Here is a 14,693-nt window from a genome sequence, read left to right as displayed (position 1 = left end):
TACAAAAGGAAATGAAAAAACACAACAAAAAAAAGATAAAACATGAAAGTTACTCGCACTTGCGCCAAGCGAGCGAGACGTTGACCGTGATCTTGCCGCTGATACGATCGACCTGCGGGCGCCATCAGCGTTAGCAGGCGCAGGAAGGGGGGTGGGGGGGGGAAGGAAAATGGATAGAAGGGAAGAGAAGAAGAGACGTACGGCAATGAGGGCGGGGTCGCGGGTAGGGGAGATGTTGCACTGCGTGTTCATGTTCAGGATGGCCGTGGTGACGCCGCAGGGGGACCACGAGACCACGTCCGGGTCGGCGCTGAGCGTGAAGGGGCCCTCGCGCTCGCCCGGCAGGGCGATCGAGTAGTATGACTGCCCACTGATGCCCGTGAAGTCGAACGTGTTGGTGCACAGGCCCCTGGAGCCAGCGGGGATCTGCGCGAAGCCGCTCATGTCGGTCGCGAGGGTTGAGAATCTTTTTTTTTTTTTTTTTTTTTGAGTAAGGGAGGTCAGCATCCGAATCTCTTTTTGGGAGGGAGAGAAAAATGGAAGAAAAAAAAAAAGAGAGGGTGGAAAGCATATTACGAGAAGCCCTCGTCAAACTCCATGTTAAGGGTGAGCTTGCAGTTCTTGCGCCAGTCGGCCGCCTTGGTGCCGGGTCCCGTCTGGACAATGTACTCGGAGAAAGTGACCTCGAGCAGGGTCTTGGTGGCGTCGATCTGGACGTCGGCCGTGCCCGCGGGGCAGCCGGATCCCAGCAGCGAGACGCCCACCACCCGGACCGTCTCGGGCACGGGGCCGGTCGGGACGGTGAGGCCACGGGCCGCAAGAGTGTTCGTGGGCGCGGCCGCGGCCAGGGGGAGGAGGGTCAAGAGCGAGAGGGCCTTCATGGTGGAAATCGAGTCCGGACTGGAAGCTGGTGGGGATGATGGCCAGTCAAGTGTGCTGCTGTACTGCTGCGGTCGATGGGAGCCGGAGTGGTGATGGGAGGAGCTTGATGGCGTCCGAGAGGGATGGCCATCTTTATAGACATCGTCTGCGCGCTCCTCGCCACCTCGCCTCGGCCCTCTGGTGTCCCGCGGAGTGGTCTTGTTTGTGTTTTTGCGTGTTCATCTCCGGCCGAAGCCCCGTATTATTGGCTGGGCTCGAGTTGTTGTGTCTGAGTTTGGCAGGACGGGGATCTCAACACCGTCCGTCAGGGTCCTTGAGCTGGTTTCGATATGACAGCAAATTGAGCTGGTGCCTATTTTTATTTTTATCCCTTGGCTCGAGTCCATACCTGGGTTCTCGGGCCTCATCCCAGCCAGACAATATAACACCTTGTATAAATTTTCGTGGTTGAGTGAGGTGTTCGGGCCCTTCCGGATTTCGGTGACAGAAGAAGCTCAACAAGGGCAATGCGTTGATGGTTTCCCGCTCATGTTGAGGCGCCGTATGTGATTAGACCCGTCTTAATACCGCATGACAGCAGAGTCCTTTCCCGTTCATGATTTGACCGCTAGAGATGTTTAACAGCCTGCTTGCTCCCGTCTTTGTGCCTCTCTGACCCAAACCGTAAGCACAGTTATCTATATACTGCCAAACCCCATGTTTAATAGGTTATTGATAGAAGATGGTTTCCAATAGATGGAAGATGGTTCCAATTGATAGAAGAAAGTTAGTAAGTTGTAAATAGTTCAAAAGAGCGATGTCTCCTTCCTACGTTTACTGGCCCTGTTAGCTCTATATAAGTAGAGGATAGGAACAAAGAACACTCCGTTTGCCAGCCCGTTTGCCAGATCCATAGGGCTTATTTTATCTAACCTTACATGATGGACGCGTCCATAGACAACGTACTGCATCAGTTATATAATAAGCGCGTTGGCCCAGACAACTCGCGGTACCAAACGGACGCTTATTTACCGGTCGTATTATACATAGAGCTGAGCGTCTCCACGCATTTTCGAGCCATAATTACATAATTAGTTCGACTTGCCAACCGGGACTAATTATTAACACACTCCGGTGCTTGTCTTGTCTAATTTGACCACCGCAACTTCATCTCGTTCACCCGTTCCAATGCAGAACCTCTGTGAGCGTTGATCTCCGCGTTCCCACGTTGGCGGAAGTCCGAGGACACAAGTTCCTGGGTTCCTGGTTCGGGCGAAATTTATCGTCTCCGCTTGGCTCCTTAGGCTTAGGGTATTATTTGCCGGAACCGGCTACACGGGAAGCGAGCAATTAGAGAAGCGGTTCCAAGAGGACCAAAGACGGTTCCACTCTGAATAATGACGGGGCTGGGTGCCACTATCCGAAAGCTATGAAGGGAGAGCACGGAAAGAAGCAGGCCGGGGCGTGCAATTGGGAACCGCTGGGATTAGGATGATGTACGGAGCATCTTTGAATACGTACATACAGATTACCAGACATTATTTGAGCCCTGACATGGGAGGGTCGGGGCGGGCTTCGAGGTAGTTTTCGTCTGATTTCATCGTCGTTTACTGATCAAATTCGCCAGCGTAGAGAATGTCACCAGGGGGGCCGTTGACGGTGTCCCACAGCGACCGCGCAACGGGCTCGAGGTCTCTCTTGGACACCTCGGTCTCGTTCAGTTCCCTCTCAGCATCCTCTCGTGCGATCGCGACTGTATATTGCTGTTAGTGGTTTAAAATGCTCTATTCGTAGCTGAGAGTAACAAAGCCAAATAAATGGGACATGTGATGTTGAAGCACCCAAGACGAGGTGTGCACAGATCCAGGGTCTTATTCTTGAATACAATGGTAGAGTAAAATGAACAAAAACAACAAGGTAAAAAAGCATTGGGTTAAAAAAAGAAAGAAAAACTGACCATGCAGGAAGACTGCGGTGCGCTTCCCGGAGAACAGGGCGTGGGGCACGTTGGTGGTGTTGTCCGAGTTGGCGTCGCCGACGGCGTAGACGCCGGGGATGTTGGTGACGAGGCCGGCGCTCTGGTTGGCGAACAGGCGGCCGCCAAGCAGCTGGACGCCGAGGTCCTCGCCGACGCTGGAGGTCTGCTCGGAGGGGAAGGCGGCCAGGAAGGCGGCACGGTATTCGGGCTCGCCGTTGGTGAAATCGACGCGGAAGAAGTCGTGCTCGGGGGCCGTAGGCAGGCTGGGGTCCTCGGAACCGTCGGTGCCGTTTTGGAGGCGGACGATGGCCGAGATGGTCCGGTTGTCGAGGCGGACGTTGTGCAGCTGCAGGTACGTCTCCCAGCGGGCGAGCTTCTTCTCGGTGACCGCGCGCACCTCGGGGGTGTCGGTGCCGTTGACGAAGGCGATGATGTCCCGATTGAGCGTCAACATCTCGCGCACGGCCGCCGGCACGTTGTCGAGGCTACCGAGCAGGCCCAGCGTCTGGTCGGCGTGCTCGTGCCCGTCGCACCAGGGGCACCAGAAGATGCCCTTGCCCCAGTTCTCGCGCACGCCGGGCGTCTCCGGGAGGAGGTCGCGCAGGCCCGTGGCCAGCACGACCTTGCGGGCGGTGCGCTCCTTCACCTCTTCGCCACCCTCGGCTCCGGGCTCGCGACTCGACACGACAAAGTACGTGTTCTTCTCGTTACCGGGCTGGATCTTGAACACGGTGCCGTTGACCATGGTGACGGTCTTATAGTAAGAGATCTGCTGGCGGGCCGCCCAGCGGAAGTAGGCGGGCGTGACGCCGTCGAACCCCGGCACATCGTGCATGTGCCTCGTCGGCGCGTTGCGGTACTCGCCCGAGTCGATCAGCAGGACATTCCTGCGCACCCGCGCCAAGCCGCTGGCCGCGCTCAGTCCGGCAGGGCCGCCGCCGACAATGATGGCATCGTAGTCGGTGCCGAGACCGGGCTCTTTCTGTGTCTGGGTCTGGGGGAGAGCAGCCGCGTTGGCCACTGCGGCCAGCGCCGTCAGCGCCAGCATGAAGAAGGGACGCATCGCGAGCGGGGAGAGATTGGCCTTTTTGGTCTTGACAGGATTTTGATGGATGGATGGGGGACTTAACGGCCTGGTTATGGGGAGGGAAGAGGGGGGGGGGAGGAGAGGAAGGGAATCGTTGTTGGAGTGAGCCTTCGGAAGCCTTGAAACTCAGGACTCAAGGACCTGATGACCGCCCGCGGGCAAAGCGCAACTGCCTTTATACGAGTCACCCACACATTGTTTTTCTGAGAAATTTCACTTTGTGCGCCCTTCACCAGCATCACCCTCTCTCACCAACCCCAGCAAGCGTCGTGATGCCGCGCTGCATACACTAGTTACTGCTGCCCATCAGATGATCGCCACGAAGCTGCCCCAATCTGTGCGGCTAGCTCGGTAGACGGGGAGATCGGGGCCGATCCTTGCCTAGCCCGAAAGCAAAGTTTAGTTCATGATCGCTCGACCCGCCATGGGAGGTCCCGATCCGCTCTCCGGGATGGGCTCCAATTGGGCCCACTTCCCATGGCGGGCTCGGACGTGTCACCACCCACACGGTCACCGGGGCCCCGATGTCTCGCAAGGGCCGGTAAGATCTTTCCGATTGCGGCTGGAGTTAGTTATGTCATACCGCATCTGCCGAGCTGCACAAGGCAAAAACATGACGAAGATCTGGCCAAGCCTTGATATCAGTGGTGCTACGGCGGGATCTGTCTCAGCTCAGGTGTGATCCCGCAGCTGGGAGGCCCACTGAGGGCGGAAATCACGTCCACTAATTATTTGCTCGGTCGCGTGCACATCCTCGCTACAACAAAATACATATTCCGGCGCATATATGGATAGTCTGTGCTCTACGCACATACGCTCCGCAGCGGAGGCATGGATGTATTGTGCGGCCCGCAGGTCGCTGCCCGTCTGCTCGTTTTCAACGTGCCCACAACTAGCCATCAAGCAAACCAGTCGAACACGAGACTGCATCTAGCTTGTTTGTGACAAGACGAGTCATGTCAATTAAGAGTTCGACTTGCTCCTGGCCTTGGTCCTCCTTTCTTGTGCTTGAATTTATCACAAGCAATGGAGTCTATGAGTTGCTTCCTGATGAGTCCTCTTATTCTTGTATTGCACTAACTTGGACCTCCCGGCTCCACTAGCACAGTGCCCTAGATCGCGACATGAGCCTCGCGGGTTGTTTTGGACGCTTCATCCACCGGGATAACATTGACCGTGCTTCTTACCATGTGCTTTTATTCAGTCCTCTCTCTTAACCTGTCAACATTGATCTGTAATCAACCTGGTCTCCAGTACGGCGGGGTATGCAATGCACATGAAGATATGTGCAGTTCAGTACCCTGAATGCTTGGGAAATGGAGCCGTCGATTGCATCAACCACTGCAAATCCACCTGCCCGATCGAGCCCTGGCCAGGATGCCCATTGGCTGCCAGGGGCAGATGACTCCACACACCCAAACATCGAACTGTCGAGTTCGGTTAGCAAATTTCAACGACGCTGGGTTACAGCTCTTGTTTGATAACTTGTGACGAGGCTCGAGGTCCTTTCGGTGTACCTTGTCCTGGTTCCGCCGCCTGTCGTGCCGAATCAAACCTCTTCGGCGCGCTATTGTAGCTGGATATTAATGCAGGTACGAGCGAAGCAGGCCGATGGCTAGGAACAGCAACAATGGTCCTGCTAGTGAAAACCTGCATCAGTCACCGTGAAGCGATGAAAGTGGTTGCCGAAAGAAGTGCACCACCAGGCAATACGTCCTTGTCTTCTCCTCGATCGTATGCGTGTGCTCGTTCTCGTCTTTATATTATTCCCAAGTATATTAGCAAGCCTGCATCCGTGTCTTGTCTGGTGGAGGCAGATGGCCCTTGTTTTTGAAAAGACTTATACTCTGGTACACACTACAATTCTCAATTCACAACACCCACCCCCACAGATACGATGTCCGGCTTTAGATCAAAGGTACATGTAATTACCTGTCCTACCACCCACTACTCACTTGTCTAGCAAGATCTCTTTCTTTTCTCGTTCTTCTAGTACGTGATTACCTATAAAACCAACATAACGAGCACCGGTATGGGAAGAAGGGAAGAACTGACAAGACTAGATGAATTGTTTAGCTACCTGACCTCTAATCCTGACTGTACTTGCCAAAGAGTCTTTTCATCCGAACAGCTGTTGTTCTATTGTTCAATCAATGTTCTGATTGGCGATTTAACCTTAGCAGGTCATGGCAACATCAAAATGATTTCTGCACCAAGTAACAGTAGAGAACTCTCGCATTTAATGACTCTCCATTCGTTCTTCAATTGTGCATGACCTTCTGGACTATGTTTCTTTTTTCCGATTCAAGGAAACAAGATAACAAAATTATGACCGACACGTCAAGCAACAGTAGCGTGTCCGAGATCGAAGACTCCGACCTCGACGGCAGCAGCGTTTGTGGAGGACAGCGCTTACCGATCTTCGGCAGAAAAGACGAACTCAAGCCCCAAAGCACCGCCACCACTAGGCAGCTGCGACGGCGCGATCCATCCGATCGTGTTGATTATAATGTCGAAAACCACTACCTCGCGCTAGAGGCTGCTCTGGAGCCCGCGAACGATGAGGAGGAGCGGCCATCAATCAAGAGGGAGCACAGACAGGACACGATACGGATGGGATCATTGAAACGGGGCGCCTGGCAGCCCGCAGCATCGAAGAATCTAGGAAATTCGAATAAGAGGAGAAAACGCGCAGATGTCCCTCAAGACAAGCCGGAGGACGGTCAAAAAAAAGATAGAGATGAGGGTGCTCAGGACCGCGCTGGTGAATCCCGAGCGGTCGTGGGTGAGCCGGAGAAGGACTCCTTGATCACTGTATCTCACCTTCCCAACCTGTTATGGTCACCGGTACATTCGCATCTCCTGCGGCAGTCCTGGACTGCGCAGGACCGCGCTTCTCTTCAGCGCCACTGCAGCACACACCGACCAGAGCTCATGCTCTGGGAACTCGTCCTCGCATCTTCAACAGGTCGCTACCCGACCTGTTCACGTACGGTCTGAAGCTCGATGACTCTGTGTTGCCGGACATCAATGTCGACGGGCAAGCGCTCCCCAATCCGGGCTTCCTCTCCACCGCCATCTCCGATAATCTTCAGCTGTTGGTCTGCCACCCGGTCTGGGAGGGCAGCCTCTCGCTCGTTCGTTACGCTCTCCAGGTCGCCGTCATGCACAGAGTTCCGGGTCATATCTTCCCGATCGCACCGCTGCCCAACTTGACGTCGCGGGTCACCGTGATGAGGAATCCAAGCCTTGCAGGCCACCCGATGCTGGCCCGGGATTTCGACTTTGCGAGCTACGAGATGAGCCATCCCTGCGCGAGACCCATGATCCAGCAACTGTGTGACATTCTTGAGGAGAGCGTGGAAAAAGAAGATTTCCACGAAGCCGATGCCGGTTTCCGCGAGAAGACCCTGTTCCTCCTCCGAGTCCAAGACATCCAAGCGGTCATCAACTCCACCAACCGACTCGCAGTAAACGGCATGCCAGTTTTCCGAACGTGCCACGACTACTTCCTACACCACAAGTCCCTTGCTCAAGCTGAAAGGGATCACCGAGCCTCGATCGACGAGCTGGAGGCGCTGAAGCGGCACAAGAAAGAATGGGTGCTCGCCACGCGGCGCAAGTGGATCGTGTCCTCGAGGCACTGGCGACAGGAAAGCACGGGCGTGGCCCCCCCGGCTGAGGACGAGCCGGGAGCGTACGACATGCCCGAGGGCGACGCCTGTCCCGCCCATCTCTACTGTGAGCAGCTCGGCAGGAGCGAGGCCCACTTGGCGCTGATGCGCGGTACCATCTGGCCGCTGATCAAGACGCCTCCTCCAGTGTTCGGTTTGTAGGCGGAGCGATGGACGTAGGATACGAGATATTTAGGTAGTAAATGGGGGAAGATGGAAGTTGTGAATTTACGTGCCGAATCTCATTAGGGTGGGGTGGTGAAGGGAAGAAAGAGGGGAAGGCCTAGGAGGAAACGGCGATGCCGAGCTTCACTCTCATGAAGTTAATGCGAATGTAATTATGATTGTCGGTCTTTACTAGCGTTTAGATTGTTAGGATTGGTGAAATTCAGAGACCCCGAGCACCAAGGACCCCAGCAATTGAAGTTTCAGATGAAATGGGAAGGAGAGATTGAAGCGGGCATCGCAGGGATCAGAAATCTTCTCATCAGCCCCTTCCTTCCGTTGTTTGTCAACACGCTTCAGGGCCCACTGGCTACCGGGAAGTTCTCCAGACAAGCCAAAACAGGAGAGCATGGAACCTTTCCGAGCTGTCCAGAACAGCGCTCAGCATCCACCACCTGTATCGTTTCCGACCCTTTTCCGCGATTCATTTGGTTGGGCCGAACATGCCGCCGGGTACCTAGATATGTGCCCGCCAGGTAAAGTACGACTACTACGGACCTACGATCATTAATTACGACGGTAGCAACGCGGATAGCCTTCACCCGCCAGGAATACATCGGTATCACGGCGTAGTAGTCGTCAATTGGCACGCCGTCTCGGCCGTTTCTCCCTCCGGTCCGACCGAGTATGTATATTATGGCCCGACTACGATCAACTATATCGGCTTCGGCACCTACGCCGCCGCCGTACCCGGCAAGCACACATTTTACAACCGGGTGACCATCAACTATACTGAATCGGCTTGCGACGGTTCCTGGCATCGCAATAGTCACGAAGGAAGGCGTGAATTCCACAACAAAGTGACATACAACCGTCTTTTGCCCGGGGTACCGGTCCCTGGTTGCGCGCCGGACGCTTTCGGGGTCTACCGTGCAACTCCAGCATTCCCTCCCTGGGGGCAAGCACCAAGTTCCAACGGGGAGTCAACGGCGGTCGGAGAGCAAGGGCTTCCGCAAGAAGCGACCGCTTCTAACCGACAACAATCCCCAACCGCCAGCAGAACGATGTCCCGATCGCGGTCGACGCCGGGCATTTCGTCAACCCGCCATTTGCAACACACCATGAGCGGCCCGCGGTTTCTCCGAAGACGGTCGTCTCCTGGGGAACATACCCCGATAAACAATGGGCAGTCTCCGACCGATTCAGAAAGCGATAACTTGGAATGGCCATCTCTCCTTAGCGACTTGCTGTCTGAGGGGCCCTCAACGCCCTAGGACGGAGCATTCCCAGTGAGCGCTCCGTCAGCAGAAGTGCTAATTGACTAATGGCATCTTGCTGATTAGAGCGAGCACCTAGGATTCCGTCGCACGTCTTGGAAAAGCACCGGGATGGCGAGCTCTCCACATGGTTCTGTATCTCTGAGTTGGAATCCCATGATAATACTACTGCCAACATTGTCTAGCTTCTGGTTCTTCTTGAAGCCGCTTTGGCGATCGGGCTTTGAAGCGCTTGGAGAACGCGGGCTGATGTAATTATGCTTGGAACGAAGCGAATTACAACTTAAGGACAGAACTTGCTGTTCTAGCCGCCGAATTTGGCAGGGCAGTGCCGCCATTTTCGGGTGTCCTAACAGTGCGGGGCGCTTGTCCCGCCCAGGTATGTATTGTATGCATGTATGTACAGTGACCCCATGACCAGTTGTCAAAGCAGTCGATTCCGCAAATTCAGGAAACTGTTTGTTCAACTTAGCATCCATTTTCAAGGCGGCGCAGCGACCCAATAAGATATAAAAATGGCACTTCTCTTACTTCTCATTGTCCCCGGCTCGTTGACCGTCGTCGTCAGATTCCGTCGCCCTCAACGCTCAATGCCACCGCCATGCCAGCAATTCGCCCGCCGCGGCCGCTTGCTGTAGGTCAGCAGTAAAATTAGCAGTTCATCCGGCGTTTTACGGAGCGAGAAGAAAAAGGCGAGTTGAGAAAACATTCACAGTGTCCGGCGAGGTTATCGTAGCTATAAGTGGTGGTGTGGATGTTAACGGATCGTGAGCTCATTACCCTTGTCGACCACGGAAGTCCTGTTCGTGTCGTCATCAACTTGTTCGTTTTCATGGGTGCCCGCACGTACTACAGATCAGCGCGCCTGCCTTTGTGATGCAGGCAGTGTCACTGGGCCGGAGACGCATGGCCACTATCTCGTGCCTATTCCTATTCGCGATATTTTGCAGCTGCGGGCCGAGCTTATTCCGGTATTTCTCAGCATATCAATAGCTCTATTTAAGGTAGCAATTTCTTTCTCTTGCAGCATCGTCAATTCTCCAACGTGTAACCGGGCCCTCAACTCGACGTATTCCAAACCCTGTTGAGAAATATGGAGATCGTCGAGTCCCAAGAGGCATTTCGGTTCGTCGAAGGCAAACTCAGGTTCAGCTACATGCAATACATTGTACGAGACAACAACATCCTGTACCTCGGAAAGTGGGCGAATCGTCACCAAGCACCTCGCGCTCTCTCCCAGCTTTACGACGTCGAAAAACTGCGGACAGATGACAGAGGGCCGCAGCTAAAGCCTTCTTGGAAGGTGACGTTAGGACAGAGTTGTTACATCAAGAGGCAAAAACTTTTCGACTATGCAGGCAAGCTAGACCTCGAAAGACGAATACTCCGCGAAGTCGAGACGTGCGAAATCATCAGAAAACATCCTCATCCCAACATCGCCTTCTATTACGGCGCTCAAGAAACCCGAGGACGAGTATCAGGCCTCTGTTTCAAGAGATACGTATCGACATTGCTTGACAAAGTTAACCCCCAACATTTGAACAAGTCTACCTTCCTGCTTAGCGGGCGACCCCTTGTTGAACATAGGATGAAGGCACAGTTAAGCAGGATACTAGATGGTATCCGACACCTGCATTCGCTTGGGCTGGTCCATAATGATATTACGCCAGATAATATCATGCTGGAGGAGGACGGCACCTTGACTTCGACAGTTGCCGGCATGTTGGGGAAGTGCTTCGAGACACCGACACTAAAAGGACGCATGGCTGGCACGACCCTGCTGTGACGATCGCATCGGAGAAGAATGACCTCGACGCCTTTGCAGAGCTTCGGACCTGGCTCTTCGGATCGTCAGCCAACGAATTCTTGTTTAAATGATTCGCTACGCAAATCGACGCCGCAGCCGGTCAGTCACTCTATAGGCATCGAGAACAATGGAAATGGTGGAGGCAGGATAACCGGCCCCAAACAACAAGAGCGCGATCAACAGACCAACGACCATTGCGAGAGCGATGATCGATCCAACCGCATCGCTGCACACCGCACGGCCGACCGGGTCGCCCAGCAACACAAAACTGCCTGTGTCAAAAAGGAAGAACCAAGACGTCGCAAACGGAGGAGAAGAAGCAGATCACCCGACCGCAAGGCAGACCGAAAGGACAGCGACAACCGCCGCGAGCGCGGACCGGACCGGCAAGGTCCGAAGCCGATGTCATCGCTATCGAAAGAGGCCCCGGCGCGATGCCAACCCAGCCCTCGCCGCCGCAACAACGAGACACGTCGCTCGGCGCGCGCCGGCGGGCGGTGCTAAATTAGACGACGTCAGGAGGATTCAGGAGCTCCGACGGCCGTGCGCGCCCCGGTTTCTCCAGCGGGCAACGACCGGGACCCGGATTTCTTCATCACCGCCGTGGTTTGTCCGGCAGCACCGTGCGCGCGGGACCACGTGCCGGTCATTCTTGCGGTGGGTTAGGAGGAGGCATGGCATGTCGAAACGGATGCATGCCAGAGACCGATTCAAGCTCGAGGACATGTGGGTGGGTGTTGGCCTGATGTGAGCGAGTGTTGAAGGGTAAGGAAAGTTGGGGTTTTGTTCAAACTCTGGTTGAAGAGGTAATTATCTCTTTGTTTGTACCTTGCGCGGCTTTACGCTGGTACTTGTGTTCTAACCCAAACCCGAAGATGTTGCGAGGCGTGCCGGATAATAACTGTAATACTAAGATTTGTTGATCTTACCTTGTAGTTCCCATCAAGCGCATGGGCGTGGCTGACGTGGATGGTTGTCAGGGCAGACCTCAGGTGCTGACTCTTACCACCGTCGCGGCAAGAACTAATTAATCAACTCGGGGCACCACATATCACGTCGTTCGGGTGGGACAAGTGGTATTGATTACAGTATGCGATCATAAAGTAGCCGTCGTTTAGTTTCTTGATGGAGCATTTCGGAGGCAACGGTTATGCTCACCCTACGATGATGTCTCGACACGGCCGTGGTAAAGACAAGCAAGATCCCGCGGATGCTATCGACCGGTAAGTTTCCCCGACTAACGGCTCGCCGGCTAGTCTCGCCGGCCTGAGTCTTCGACCTTAAGGGTCTGTTCTCCGTTATCAAGAATCAGTCCTATTAGCGCCTGAGGTAAAAATCCCGGAAGAGCAGCAGGGAATTCAGGGAGTCACTTGATACGAGCAGATACGATATGGGACCCATTAGGAGGTGGCCAGCCTACACCCCAACCGGCAAGTTCCATTAATTTCCTTTTGTTTATGAAGTAGCGTACATCCTATTTTGTTCCCCTCCCCAAGAAACATCTTTCTATGCTAGACACGCTAGAAACATAAACCGGACAGCTTAATTTACTCGGCGAGACCAATTGAGCCCGTATTCCCAGTATCCATTGTGCGTATCCTATCCGTCTTCTTGTGCTACTTAGGGGCGGCTCATAATGCCGCTGCCGGTTCTCTGCTGGATTCGCTTAATTGTCTCCGAGAAAGCCGAATGCTTGAGTGTACATATGCTGGAAAGGCGTTTAGAGGAAATGATTCGGCGGGGGCTGTTCCTCTCCGAGACGAACGTACGGGCTTGACGCCGGTCGCTGCTCACCTGATGAGACCGGTCAGCGAAGTCTGGACTCTAGACAAACAGACATGCCTGGTCGAACGAACGCACCATTGCCCCGTAGAACCGGGATGTATTCACCGAAATCTACCCTATGCTTCTCGAACGGCTTGTCCTTCTCGGTGCGGTACTTGGCATAGATGAGCAGGAAGTGGCGGGTCGGGCTGTCCTCAAACGTCCATCCCCTAGCATGCTCCCCGCGGTGCAGCTTTGGTAGATACGCCTCCTTTGGCACGTAAGGCTCGCCGGGATTCTTGAAGGCCGCTATTAAATCCGGGTCCAGCTGCTCGATGACCGGGCTGGTGTCCTGGTGGTAGATGCGAACGTCGCTCTCGGCGAGGTTGAGAACCGCGCGGAGGCGGTAGGCTCGGGACTTTGTGAGGGGCGACAGGGTGCCGTTTTTGTGCCACTGGTAATCGTACGGACCCTCGACGACGAAGGAGCGGATGCTGTCAAACTTTTGTACGCCCCTCATGATGACAGGGATGACGATTGGGAACTCGCACGCAAAGGCGATGCTGACGTCGTTTTTGTCCCGGATGCCCAGGTGCCGGGAAAAGTACTCGCCGAGGTCGATGGGATGCGGATTATCGATCCGGTAAGGGGTTCGCTGCAGGGAAGATAATGCTCCGGGCTGCGCCTTGCTGAGCTCGTAGGGCGCAAAGACGGCTTCTCCTGGCTTTTTGGCCCATGTGCGCCACCGAAAGAATCGCAGAGATGGGTGAGACCACAGCGCCGCGGAGACGAGGGGATGCTTGAGCAGTTCGCCCAGGGTCGCTTGCACGCGTTCAAACTCGTTCGCTTCGACTGGTTGTTCAAAGGAGGTCGTTTTTTGGTGGACACGGTTAGCCGGGCCGACCGCATTTGGATACAGAATGTCTAGTAGTTCCCCTTTCACAATGTAGTCATCCACCATTTTACGGCCAAAGTCGTGAAATGCCAGCTTGAAGAGCGGGTATTGTCTGCTTAGCCGTGGGTCGAGACCGAGCGCCAAAAGGAGGCGAAGCAGAATGACGAGCGAGTCGATCGCTGGGCCGTTCGCGCAGGCGTTGGCAATCTGTTCGGCGCGTTCGGTGTTTGACGCAAACATTTCCAGAAATTGAGACCTGACGACACGGGGAACCACCCCGTTTGGAAAGGGAAGCTGAGTGACGAGAAGAAAAGCGAACGCCATCTGCTGGCTCGAGTCTTTCTTGGATGGCCAAAACCGTCGCATATCTCTGTAGTGCTTGGAAATTGACGTGTTGGGTGCCATCCTCCGAGGACTGCGCTACAGGTCTAGGATGTTAGCCCACATCAATAATTACAATCCAGTTGTTATTCTCAGGCTACCGAACCTGCAGTGAAAGGGAAGTCCGGCGGTTCGGAGTGTCGGATTGATTGGGCGTTGGGCTCAGTTAACTACCTTAGTCAAGAACAAGGACCAGGCAGGTTATTTGGAATCAGGAGCTGCAAGAAGATCTTGAAATTTCAAAACGGCAAACATTGGGATGATAAAGGTGCCCGACAAACATCGGATCTCTTCTAACCACAATGCGCGTACCTTTGTAATTATTGCTCACTTGTTGTGGTTCCATTTGTGTGGGAACCGCAACCTCATACGTTTTATTATGGATCTCACTCCCTCGTGGGTGCATATAAGTAATAAGGATACTTGGTGACGAGAGAAGTATTGCCTCCCTCGTGGACGGATATGCACCTTACAGAGTATTGATTCGCTCCTGCTCGTGAAGCACTCCAACGCTTGCCGGCCCACTTGCCTGTTCAAGAGCGACAGGGGTAGGCTATTGGCCTGTCGACGGGAATGGGAATGTTCAGTCAAGGAATAGTCTTGAGGGACAGAGGATTTGAAGTATTAATCCTCCTAAGATCCACCTCCATGCCTTTGTTCATATGCAGCACCGTCACCCCCCGGTCTAACAACTGAAGCTGCAATAGCCCAGAAAGCTGTTCATGCACGGTACTGCGCTTCATTGAAAGGCTACTCTCGCCATGTCTGATCCGGGTCGTTTTTAGGCGAAACTTGGCTACTCAT

The 14,693-nt window shown here is 54.3% G+C and overlaps 5 protein-coding genes across 5 annotated transcripts; 2 read left to right on the top strand and 3 right to left on the bottom strand.

The window, feature by feature from the left end:
- Positions 1–49: 49 nt before the first annotated feature.
- MYCTH_2069031 (uncharacterized protein) lies at positions 50–881 on the bottom strand (the record flags this gene model as incomplete). The annotated part of the gene is made up of 3 exons (XM_003665805.1): positions 50–91; positions 202–466; positions 577–881. 3 exons carry the CDS (start codon positions 879–881, stop codon positions 50–52), a joined length of 612 nt encoding a protein of 203 aa, XP_003665853.1.
- Positions 882–2,137: 1,256 nt separating this feature from the next.
- MYCTH_112714 (pyridine nucleotide-disulfide oxidoreductase-like protein) lies at positions 2,138–4,030 on the bottom strand. Its single transcript, XM_003665804.1, has 3 exons — positions 2,819–4,030; positions 2,383–2,614; positions 2,138–2,192 (listed from the first exon to the last, which is right to left on the bottom strand). The coding sequence occupies exons 1-2, from the start codon at positions 3,900–3,902 to the stop codon at positions 2,469–2,471; spliced, it is 1,230 nt and encodes a 409-aa protein (XP_003665852.1). The 5' UTR covers positions 3,903–4,030; the 3' UTR covers positions 2,138–2,192; positions 2,383–2,468.
- Positions 4,031–6,254: 2,224 nt separating this feature from the next.
- On the top strand, positions 6,255–7,762 carry MYCTH_2129714 (uncharacterized protein; the record flags this gene model as incomplete). Its single annotated transcript, XM_003665803.1, has 2 exons — positions 6,255–6,711; positions 6,798–7,762. 2 exons carry the CDS (start codon positions 6,255–6,257, stop codon positions 7,760–7,762), a joined length of 1,422 nt encoding a protein of 473 aa, XP_003665851.1.
- A 2,321-nt stretch (positions 7,763–10,083) lies between these two features.
- On the top strand, positions 10,084–10,941 carry MYCTH_2309967 (uncharacterized protein). Its single transcript, XM_003665802.1, has one exon. It carries the CDS (start codon positions 10,136–10,138, stop codon positions 10,826–10,828), a length of 693 nt encoding a protein of 230 aa, XP_003665850.1. The 5' UTR covers positions 10,084–10,135; the 3' UTR covers positions 10,829–10,941.
- A 1,628-nt stretch (positions 10,942–12,569) lies between these two features.
- On the bottom strand, positions 12,570–13,913 carry MYCTH_97168 (uncharacterized protein; the record flags this gene model as incomplete). The annotated part of the gene is made up of 2 exons (XM_003665801.1): positions 12,570–12,643; positions 12,710–13,913. 2 exons carry the CDS (start codon positions 13,911–13,913, stop codon positions 12,570–12,572), a joined length of 1,278 nt encoding a protein of 425 aa, XP_003665849.1.
- Positions 13,914–14,693: the final 780 nt, after the last annotated feature.

Source organism: Thermothelomyces thermophilus, chromosome 6 (genome assembly GCF_000226095.1).
Source record: "Thermothelomyces thermophilus ATCC 42464 chromosome 6, complete sequence".
In the NCBI taxonomy this organism is placed as follows: Eukaryota; Fungi; Ascomycota; class Sordariomycetes; order Sordariales; family Chaetomiaceae; genus Thermothelomyces; species Thermothelomyces thermophilus.
Note: the sequence above shows the minus strand (reverse complement) of the source record. Positions and strands in the feature narration are given on the sequence as shown.